Raw genomic sequence first — 12,083 nt, 5'->3', positions numbered from 1 at the left:
AGTAATAATTTTAAAATAGGCTGCATGAGTTCTTCTAGGGCTAAAATAATGTAAAATTTCTTTTAGTGTTTAGTCAAAAAGGTAAGATTTTTTTCACCAGGCCTATAAGGATTGTGCCAGAAGCGCCAAAGAAGATCTTGGAAAGCAGCCTTCTTGCTGTTATTAGATTATTGAGACAGGTTTCCTTGTAGAGCTGTGAACTTTAACTCAGTGTTACCTTACATTTATACTGTTAAATATAGATTTGTTTTTCCAGGAGAAGACGATGTCACTTGATTATATTTAAGTAATGTGAAGTGGCTTGTATTTACAGAAAGAAAGTGTGCTATTAAGAAGTGGTTAATAATTTTCACAGGATACTAAATAATTCTCTCCAGGTATTTTTATACTCTTAAAAATTACATGCAAGTCTTTGATGAAAAGAATTAATTTTCATGTTGATTTTTTTTTTTTAATGTAGCATCGGTGTTTTAATGACTAGCTTAACTTTTGAATATAATAAGCGTAATTTTTATTTAATGTGTGATTCTGCTAATAATCTCTACTTTGGGTGGATAATTATAGTAAGCTCTTAGATTGGCCAATTTATCTGGAAAGTTTAGCTTGGTTTAAGGGAGAAGTGTAGCAAATGGATGTTAAGGACCATTATTCACTCCATACTCTCCACCAAGACTGTATGGAAGGTGCTTTTACTCTCCCTGGCAGATACTTTATGATGCTCAGGAGTCTTCCCAGAAGTAATCAAAGCCCTTCTGTAAGTTCTGTGACTTTTATTTTCCCCGCCTTGAAGATCTTCTTCTCCTCCACGTACCAGTTTGTAGTCCTATTGTGTTCCCCTATCAGTAGCCATGATTGTGAATTTTTCAGTTTTAATTTTATACCTCATTCTTAAGGTAGGTCCGTTTTCAGTGGCCATGGGACCCATGGGTCTCCTTGACCACATCTGGGATATTCACTTCACATCCCATGCTGGAGTGGCCCTTCAGAAGCCACCCCTAGCTCCAGGAAACACTGTTATCATTCCACACCTATTTAATACATACCTATGTTAAATGTATTCCCTAATGTAGGTTTCTCTACCTTTAGAAAAGGTAGAGGAACCAAAGCCTGTTCAATATAGCAAATGAAGCTCTGCTTGTTTTGTTGGTAAAATCAACAGACAGAATTAGGTTTCACCCCAAAGAGGCAAGAAGAGAGAGTCTTGGACGATAAAGGTATTTCTTTTAGAGAAAGACAAGGTAATAGGTAATGAATCAAGATATAAATTAGGTTGGTTGGTGGTGGTTGTTTGTTCTCCGCTTCTAGGCAGATCAAAAGAGATCAAGAAGGGTCTGAAGACTGATTCACCTGCTCTCATGGGACTGTGACTGCCCACTAGCGGTGCCCTCCTCTGCTGGCTGGGGTACAAAGTCTTGTCCAGCTCTGTCCCAGGCTTTTGAGAATATTCAGGGGGGAAGGAAGTAGGTTTAAATATGTTCTGCCAAACATTTCTAGTTTTTTACAATATAAAATACTTTTAGGTGCTTTTAAAGTAGAAAAAATTTCAGACTCTCCAAATGCACTTGGTCTAAGTAGCAGAAATTGCCTACCCCCCTCCTTTTTAAAAAATGTAACCAGCTTGTATTTTGTTCCACTTCCCACTCTTCCTTTTGAAAAGTTTTTGTTTCAGGGTCACTGATTTTCAAAGAATTTCTGGATTAAGAACCTAAAACATAAGCAGTAGGGCAATAATTTAGTAGAAATAATTTTCCTCTATGTGAATTTAAATATTCCAAATACCATGAAGTTAATAATAATAATGACAATAATAACAATGATAAGCTATTACTTAATAATCCTCACTATGTATCAGAAACTCTTCCAAGCACTTAATATAAATTAACGCATTTAATTCTCATCACAAATGCTATGAAGTAGGTGCTATTATTATCCCCAATGGGAATATTATCCCCATTGGAAATTGGGGATCCCCAACGGGCACAAAGACTTAATTAACTCACGATCAAACAGGTGCCAAGTACAGGCTCTGAATTTGAACTTAAGCAGTCTGATTCTAGAATTCATACTCTTAATTATTGCACTGTGTTCCCTGTTTTGATCTTAAATTCTAAGGTAATATAGATCTGCTTGTGAACTCAAATGTTGTTTTTCACATTCTAAGTTTATAGTATTTACATAGTACTAGTTCAGGAATAAGAACCAAAGGTTGGATTTCTTTCTTGCCTTCCAAGCACTTTGATAGTAGGTGGTATAAGAGCAGTAGAAAGACAGCTTCTGTTGGACATTAAGAAGGTGGAGGGCTAGGTAGGAAGTAAACGTAGCAACGAAATATCCATCATTACATAGAACATATTGTCAGTTGTGTCATTGTCCTTTATATAGAGAGCTCCAAAAATGTTCATACAATTTCAGGTAGAAAAGAGTTTTTCTTGGAAAGCAGTTTTCTTCTAAATTATTAGATAGGAATTTGTAACTCACCATGCTTCTCTTTATTGTGCCTCGGCTACCAAGAAGCCCAGAGCTACATTTTCTTCGCCTTACTCACAAGGGCTCTCTTTACCACTACTTTTTCCAATACAGCTACCATCTTGTTCAACATAGCTTCATTGCTGATTTTAATGATCATGTTAGCCTTCCACAAATCCATTTGGAAAGTAGTTGAGTTAAAAAGAAAAATTATATTTTAAAACTTTCTCCAATTTGCTTTTACTTGAGAACCCTGAAAATCTGCTAAATATGACGCTGAGGCCCTTTGGAAGGCTATAGGGGTCATTTCACCCATTTAACTTATGAATGAACACAGAAGGCAGCCTAATGAAAAACCCACAGCTCATATGTGCTTAGTAAAGCCAAATGGGCTCTGAATGAAACTGAGTCTACACACAGGCAGAAACTCTCCCACACATAGAAAGAAAATTGTTTTGGGGAAATATGAATTATATGCTTGTTGTAGACTTAGCATTTCATCCAATTTTTATTTTTACAATAAAAAGTAGAAATCTAGTCCTTATTAATTAATGAGATTACCATAGTTACTAGGTAGGCATTAATGTAATATTTGTGAAACTTAACGTGTCACCATGCATTTTCAAAAGTTGAAAATCTCTTTTGCATCTTTTCTATAATTTTTGTAATGTACGATTTTTCTTATGGATTCCTTTTCTATAATAAGAATTTGCTTTCCTGGTTTCCAAGCTGCATGCTTTGTTTGATTTCTTAAAGAATTCAGATACAACTGATCCATTATTAAAACATCATTCTCATTTAAATGTTTGCTAAAATCAGAGCTGGAGATCTTTGTTTTGAGGTTTTATACCTGCTCCAGTCTCTGATTTGTCAGGCTTCAGAAATAGCTGAGGTAGAGTTTTGGAGATCATATGTCTTTGCTCGGAGCATTTTCCAACCAAGGCTGTCTGCCTGGCCTTTGTTCTCGTAATTCGTGTAGTCATTATGACTTCAAAAACAAACAAAAAAATGAGTAATAATACCCACAGATGGCAAATGAAGATATTTCTTTCCCATAGTGTTATACCAACGACTTATCAAATGTAATGATATTCAAGTGGAAGACTTATTAGTGAAACAAAAAGGTTAAATTATAAAAACAAACTTTGGAACCAAATGTTTTGATCAAATTTACCATGTTTCCCCCAAAATAAGACCTAGCTGGACCATCAGCTCTCATGCGTCTTTTGGAGCAAAAATTAATGTAAGACCCGGTCTTATTTTAATATAAGACCGGGTCTTATATAATACTATAATGTAAGACCAGCTCTTATATTAATTTTTGCTCCAAAAGACGCATGAGAGCTGATGGTCCGGTTAGGTCTTATTTTGGGGGAAACACGGTAAATTTGATCAAAACATTTGGTTCCAAAGTTTGTTTTTATAATAGGTCTTATTTGTGGGGAAACATGGTAGTCATACTTTGAAATGGAAAAAGTGCAACATTCATTGGCCTTCTAAAGTGTCACAAAGTAATACAATTTAATAATACAAAGTCTTTGTTTTCCCTTTCTGCACAGAAACGGACCAATGGTCTCCGAAGGAACCCCCGACAGGCCGATCCAGGTGTGTTTCTGGTTATGCTTCTATAATTACGATTTAGTTAAATGATGATGAAAGTATATGGGAATTGCTGTAGAAAGTCAGGCAGACTATTAGCCTTTGTTCCTCACAGTTTGGTATATAATATGTGACCAGGAGGTGACAGTCTAATGTGTCAATCATTTACCTGACAGTACTTCCTTCTCAGGACAGGGTCACGTGGTGGGTAACCCTCAGTACCCCATTCTTTCCACAGTCAGCAGTGGAGCAGGTTATTTGCTTTACTGAATAGCCTCAGGGTACCTCGTTAATGCTAACATATCCAACAAACTTCCCCTGTTCCCTCCCAAATCTGGAAAGAAAAATCAACAAGCAAACTGGCACTTAAACATTAGCATTTTCTAAGGAGGTGGGGGGATTCATAGCCAGACAGCTTCGGTCCCCTCCCCATTTGGAAAAATGCTTTTCTTCATCCTGCATGTAAGCTATTTTATAATGGAAAAATGAACTTAAGGACTTGGTGAACAAGTATTCTCTCTGGAGACCAATTGTTGGTCTGCAGAGAGCATTCAGTTGTGTTCTGTTTAACATCATGAGGTTTGCCCTATCATTATTTTAGTGTAATTATTTTTTCATCCGTTAAGCAATGCCTTCCATAGTTTAATCACTAAAGATTTGTTATGTATAATCTATGCTCATAGTATTGTGGGTAAAAGGTATTCATGACTAAAGGATTCCAAATATATGAGCTTGGTAATAAATCAAGTGGAACATGAAATACAGAGTAGTCTTGCTGGAAAATAATCTGGATTATGTGTTTTGTTTTCTCATCATAAACAGTGTTCACCTCATTGTAAAGTTTAGCTTTCAAAGCATTATAACTTTTAACAATCCACACCCATCGCAGCCATGGTAGTTTACGAGCTGTTTGAAAAGATTTATAGGTGCTTTGCTGCCTCTGGCTAGAAATTGCCTCACTTGTGTCCTGAGATCAGTTAAAATGTTTTAACTACAGAACAAAATTGAGGCCATTAAAAAAAATAATAAGGTTCTGGTTTACTTTTTAATAGTTCCAACTTTCCCAAGACAATACTCTTTGCAAAGTATTCTGCAATAACATGTAGAAGTGACTTCTGTTCTGTTCAATAGGAGTGTATAACCGTGAACATCGTTTTTTTTCTTATTTTGTGTGAGTTGTAGTTTTTCTGTTCTTAAAAAAATTATCCCTTATAAATGTTATTTTAAAAATATTTTCTCTCTGTGAGCATTTTCATTCAATCCATTTTTTTCCAGGGAAGTGCATTTCCATATTTATGGTGTGTCAGTAGGAACACATTTGACTATTAAAAATTTCTTTATATGTAGCCCAAATTTTTAGGAGCCCTTAGATTATTTAAAGGGAGGTATAGTGAATTTATAGATTATAAGTACGGCAAGTAGACCAATAATAAAATAGTTCATCCTCTATCCTATAGGTGATGGCTTTGTATAGCTATTAACTCTTCTGATATTCCTATTTGTCCAAAGATCATGGGAGACTTAATGAAGAGTAAAGTTACAAATATAAAAAATGTAGTGTTGTATGTTATGTTGATAATTATATATCTGTGTACACACACACACACACACACACACACGAGTTATATATCTTCTCCGTAGACCTTTTGTTTTGGAAAAGTACTTAATGCACATAGTTCTTTGAGTATCAGGTGCTTAATAAATATTTCTAAATGAATTAATGAATGACTATAACTTTCTGTATGCATTGAGTTGCTTGCTTTTTCAATTCTTCCTGTGGACAAAGTGGACCAATGTACTGATGGAATATGGAATAATCTAGCTGTAGTAAGCATGGCTCTGAGCCATATTGGATGGGCTGGAGACCCAGTTTAGCTGTTTACTTGCAGTTGATCTTGGGCAATTTGTATGCTCTCTGTACTGTAATTTCATCATTTGTAAAAGGAGAATAATAACAGTACCTAGTTACAAAGTTGCTGTGAGCATTACATGAGTTGCTACGTGTAAAGTACTTATAACTGTGCCAATATGTAGTAAATTCCAAGAGGTGGTGATTATTACAATAATTGCTTTGTGGTAGAGCATGCTATTTAATATTAGACATTTTGTCATGTGTAGGAGAATCAATAATATTTGCTAGTTATTTCTTTTCAAACAAACCCAGAATTTCATGCTGAATTTCCATTGAAGCTAGAAGTCATATACTCACAGTCATTTTCAGGTTTGCCATTATTTGCTGCTTATCTAATGGTTTCTGTGGTATTTTGCTTATCTTTAAGAAGAGATACCATCAACAGTGGTGGTTCTAAATTTTTGAATTTAGTAGTATTTGTGAATGTAATAAAGAAAAAAAGAAAGGAAAAACTCACAAGTTGGAAAACAGATACAGTGTGTTGTGGAATTCTTTTCAAACCAAGAAAGATGTCAGCTGTAGCTTTGCAATGTGGCTTGTTAACATATTTAAAACATTCACTCTTTATTAATGATTGCAGTTACTCTTTATAGACGATATTTGCAAATGGCTGTGCAATTTAGTTTAGATTTTCTTGTCTTCTGTTGTGTGTTAATTTATCAATTTATGATCTTGACTGTTTTTATAAATATAGTAATATGTTAAATGCAAATTTCGGTAGCTCTTTTGGATTTTTTAAATATAGCAAGGTAATTTTCATCAGTTTGTACTTTTCTTCCTGAGACAGATGTTAGTTTCAGGAAAATAACACTTGTAAGAGACAGATCAATTATTTCAGGAACATGGAGATGCTAGGCCTTTTTCAAGAACATGAGATCATAAATCTCAAGAAAATCTGAGCACTGGGATAATATTTTTCACCTAAAGTGGCATTCAAGGTCAAAGTTACCAATTAAATTTTAATACTGAGCTTTAAAAATTTCCTTCCGTCTGAGTATAGGAAATACAAGATTTATTTTAGTTTGCATGCAGCAAAGCTGTATACCAGAATATGTGTTCTTTTAATCAAATCCATGTTTTTAGATGATTACGAAATTATCTTATATTTGTGCGACTCATTCATCTTGTATTTAAGTCCAGAGTTACTAGCTTTTAAAAAATTCAGGACATTGTTCTCTGTTGTGCTGCCTAAAGATTAGATGAAGTAAATGGAAATATTCAGGTACCTCATCTCTTTCTGATCTTAGGTTACTCATGTGATTTGTGATAACCTTGAATAGTAAATGAGCAGAGAATGGTTAAATTGATAAGAGTTCTTTCTGTGTTCTTGCTTCTCATGTGCTCATTGTAAAACTCTTGATTACAAAGAGAAACCTGGCTCAGAAACACTGTCTTATTTACTGAAGAGATGTCTTACTGTTTCTTAGTAGAGATATCTTCAAAGATGGTCACTTTCTCTTTCAGGTAGATAGAATTGATATGCAATGTCATTTCTGTTTGTTCTTGTATGAAAAAATAAATTCAAGAAATCTTTCTTTTCATTATCAACTTTGTGTCTGATAGACCAGTAAACACCAGCAATGTCATTAATTATAAAACATGGCTCCTCTCCACAAGGAATTTATATTCTGCCCAAGGAAGTGGTAGACACAGACACAAGTCTTGAGTGCATAAATGCATGCATATGTATGTACATATTAAAATACTTTAATATATTAATATACTCTTTTATATATGGATTCACTATGGTATGGCATGGTGTCATAAAAACAATTAGTGAGTAGTCTGATAAACTTATAAAAAGATCTAATTATGTAGTATGTACAAAAAGAAAAGAAATTGGAAAAGACAGACGCAAGTGTAGGCTCAAATTACTTTTACCTGGATGGTCTATATGTTTTCATTTATATAAATAAAAATTTTGTTATGCTGGTTTATTGTACTGAATTGCAATTTATGTTACTGTTTTAATTTCAAAGGATTGAAAAACTGATTTCAAATCTAAACAGAATTGTTGATTTCTTTTAGATATGCTTTTAAACAAATGCCAATTTACTCAGTAGATACGGTTTGTATTTTTAGTTTCCAAATAGAAAACATTGAGGAGAAAAATACCAACCTGGGATTTTTTAAAATCACTGATCTGAAAATACATTTCATTCTTGTCTGTTTTTTTTCTTTTTTTGGTCTTTTTTTTGAGGAGACAAATGTACATTCTTGAAGGTTTTAGTAAATGAGCTTTTGTCTACAATAAATAAGTAATAAAGTAGCCGTAGATCATACTGTTCCCATATTAATCAGTCAAACCTACTTTTGTCTTTTCTGTCACCTCTAAAACTAATTTCTCATCAAATATAAATCCTAATCTAAATATTGAGAGCATAATTATAAATGTGTAAAAATATGTTTCACATTGAAAGAATGAGCTTGAAAAAACTGGGACAATAGAAACTAATGATTAAGATTCATCACGAAGAAATGAGAAATCCAAGCTGTGGACAAGTGCTGGGGAGCCTGCTCTGGGTTTTAAAATAGCTGATTTGTTCTCAAGCTTCCATTAAACTGTGGACAATAAGACAAGTTTTGCACTAAGGCAGTTGATCCCCTTGTCATTATTTTCAGGGCTACCTTTTTAATTCCCTTGCCATGATGACAGATTTTGAAATGTACTTCACAGTCCCTCACTCACCTCTTTTTTGGTTTGGGGAGGATTTATTTCTCCCTTTAAAGCCTCATTCTGAGTTCACAAAGGGTCACTATTGCTGTTGTCTGGCAGGTGTAGCCACACCTTGCCACGCCAGTCTTTCCACTGCTCAGGTACCTCCAGCAGACAAATGACGGCAAGGCGAGTATTTGAAGACATAACCAGGGATGCGTTAGGTGGGAAATATGGCATCAATAATGTGATAGTTGAAATGAAACATTTGCAGTGTTACATACAGAACCTACTTCTGGGTCATTTATGCAGTTCTAACTCATAATTTCTGTTATAGTAATTATACCTCTAGAAAAAAGTATGTATCTATACAATTTTAGGAAAAAATTCTGCAAAGGAAGTCTCAAACTTGGTGAACTGCTTTGAAAATTAATCATCAATAAAACATTCCTTATTTGGAAGGTCAAGTATGGCCTAGCTTCCTCTGCTATATGTTTGGCCTAGTAGTTAAATACTATTCCATTTCAGAAGAAAAAGAGCATGCCATGTATGCTAAGTAGACAAAGAAACTTCACAAATTTCTTATGGGCCCACAACCTCTGAGAATCAAATCAACTTGGTCTGAACTAAGGTAAATACAAGGAATCAGTTGAGTCAAAACTATTGGCTTCAAATAACAGTATTTGATACAAGTAATGTCCAACGAATACTGAGAAAGAGGACATTGAGAAGGTAATTCTTAATATCATAATTTTTTATAATCTTACAATACAGTAGTTCTAGATGCAAATACTGAGAATGGTTATGAAAGTAATTAGAGCATTGGGGTACCATGTGTGGAATTTCTGTCAAAATGACTCATTGGCAATTATTTATCTTTCAGTGCATTTAAATCAAGTTGATTTTTAAAATTTTAATTTGAATGAAAAGAAAAGTTTGTTAGGTTCTTAAAAGAATTTTGTGGGCTTTTTTTACAGATAATTTTTCTTTCGAGACCCATTTTTTTCCTGCATAGATATTAGAAATATAAAGAGGTTTCCCTATCTTTGAGGAACTTGGAATTTTGTTGGAAAGATAAGATATGTAAACACATGTCAAATAATACCGTGTTTCCCTGAAAATAAGACCTAGCCGGACAATCAGCTCTAATACATCTTTTGGAGCAAAAGTTAATATAAGACCCGGTCTTATTTTACTATAATATAAGACCGGGTCTTATATAATGCAATATAATATAATACCAGGTCTTATATTAATTTTTGCTCCAAAAGGCGCATTAAAGCTGATTGTCTGGCTAGGTCTTATTTTCGGGGAAACACGGTAATACTATGCAGCATATGATGAAGCCCCAGAGGGTGTGGTGTACGTTTTGAGCAGTGTAGTTGAGTAGGAAGTCTGATGAGGGAGAATTCTTTGTGAACTAAAGAACGACGCAAGACAAGGAGACAAAATACCCAAGAAGTACATCAGTGAAAGTAAATTTACATAGAATTACAGATATTAAAGTTATCCGTCTGTTACTAGGTGTGGGTCAGCTCATTTCTGTATCACCCAGTATGCTTTTGTTCGTCAAGTGACATAAACCCGTTTCAAACTGGTGTAAGAAAAAAAGAAGAAAGACTGAGGGATTTACTGACTTAAGAAGTCAGTCCAAAGTGTTTTGGCTTCAGGCAGAGTTGGCTCCAAAGCTCAAATGATATCAGGGTTCCATTTGCCCCTGCGTCTCAGTTCTTCTTTCTACCCTGTTGGTTTCCTGTCAACAGGCACCTCAGGTAGGTTTGTCTCATTTGGTGGCAAAGTTGACCATGAGCAACTCTCCGTGTACATTGTCCCACAGCTAATAATTTGAGAGAAAAGAGAACGCCCGTTTCCCAGTAAATCTAGCAAAAAATCCCAAGGAGGTCTTTAAAAGGCCTGGCCGAAACCATCTGCTCGTCTCTGAGGCAATGGCTGCAACCAGGGTACCCTCGGATTGGTTAATCTGCCTGCTGTGCCCACTTCCAAAACGGGGAGCGGGGCTGACCCGGTCTGTTCACATGACATTTGTTTGGTGTAACAGAGAAGAGCTATGTTCACAAAGAAATAGGGGAAGGAGAAGCTTGGTGTGAACAGACTGTTATGTGCATCTGTTACTGTGTTTGAGTTTCAGACATTTGCCTCCCTGGGCGTGCTGCGGCTGCATTTTCTACCTCTCCTGCCTTGTTCTTTCCCCATTTTTAGGCTCGACTGTTTGTCTTCTGGTATCAAAAGAGGTAAATCTGGAAGGAGATACCTAAAATGGGAACGGCAGATTCCCAACAAAGGCTCATCCCTTCCCACGGCTCTAGTTTGCACGGAAACCAAGAAAACAAGTGTTCTTGTCTCACAGTAGCTTCTTGTAACCCTGCCATTGTACCTAAAATACCCAATTGATATTCTCCTTTGGAAGCAGGTACTGTGTTTCTAGAAGAAGATAAGCCTTTGTTCACTGTTTCCTACTTACATATTAGTGTCGATTGGCGCATCAGGTCAGAGGTCTGGGGAAACAGGACCTAACACAGCATGTTTTGTGGGGAGTGTAGGGAGAATGGTGCCTTCCCTGCTGGGACGGTCAGGATGAGAATGTTGGAGAAGCAGAGAGTGCAGCCCTTGAGGCATTAAGATGTAGCCACAACCTGCCTCTGTGGCAATAAAAGAGTAATGAGGAAAAAAAGAGAAGGGAGGATCTTTCCTAATTTTGTCTGTATTAGATACTTTCACTCATATCAGTGCATTTAATCTCAGAGGCAGCTTGTGCAGGGTTTTGCCTGAGGCTTCTGCAAGGTCATAGAGCTGGGTTTGTGTCCTGCCGCTCCACTTCCTCGTTGTATCTTGGGGAGGTAAACCCGTTTTATCATCTCTAAAATGGAGGCAATAGTAGCAAACACACCTCTTACTGTTATTGTGAAGATTAAATGAGATAATAATACATTTATCAATGAGCACATGGTAAGTACTCCGTGGGGAATGATGAAGGTGGTGATGGTTCTTACTAATATGTGTACACTCTGGAATTAATTTTCTACTGCTATGCAACAAATTACCATAAATTTAGCAGCATACACAGCACACATTTATGATCTCAGGGTTTCTGTGGGTCAGAAATCCGGGCGTGGTATAGGTGGATCTCTGCTTCTGGATTTCTTACAATACCTCGCTGAAGATGTTAGCCAGGGCTCTGTCTCCTCTGAAGGGTCAACTGGAAAAGGATTCACTTCCCAACTCACTTAAATATTTGTTGGTTTGGTTCCTTTGGGGCTGTTGAACTGAGGGCCTCCATTCCATCTTGTACCAGAGGTCGTCCTCAGTTCTTAGTCCTGTGGACCTCCCCAACATGGCTGCTTGCTTCATCAACGTGTGCAAAACAAGAAGATGATAGTTTCCTAACAGGGTGGAAATTAAAATCTTATGTAACACAACCATGGAAATGAC

At 36.0% G+C, this 12,083-nt stretch overlaps 1 protein-coding gene across 2 annotated transcripts in view; it reads left to right on the top strand.

Annotated features, from left to right (window-relative positions):
- The window catches only part of VAV3 (vav guanine nucleotide exchange factor 3), a 329,840-nt gene that overhangs the window by 226,189 nt on the left and 91,568 nt on the right, over positions 1-12,083 (top strand). For both annotated transcript variants that reach the window (XM_019746514.2, XM_019746513.2), the window contains exon 19: positions 4,026-4,071. In XM_019746514.2, the coding sequence (XP_019602073.2) occupies positions 4,026-4,071 (46 nt within the window). The remainder of the gene's footprint in view (positions 1-4,025; positions 4,072-12,083) is intronic.

The sequence above is a fragment of the Rhinolophus sinicus genome, linkage group LG14 (genome assembly GCF_036562045.2).
Source record: "Rhinolophus sinicus isolate RSC01 linkage group LG14, ASM3656204v1, whole genome shotgun sequence".
NCBI lineage: Eukaryota > Metazoa > Chordata > Mammalia > Chiroptera > Rhinolophidae > Rhinolophus > Rhinolophus sinicus.
The sequence above is the reverse complement of the archived record's forward strand: the minus strand, read 5'-3'. Positions and strand labels throughout refer to the sequence as shown.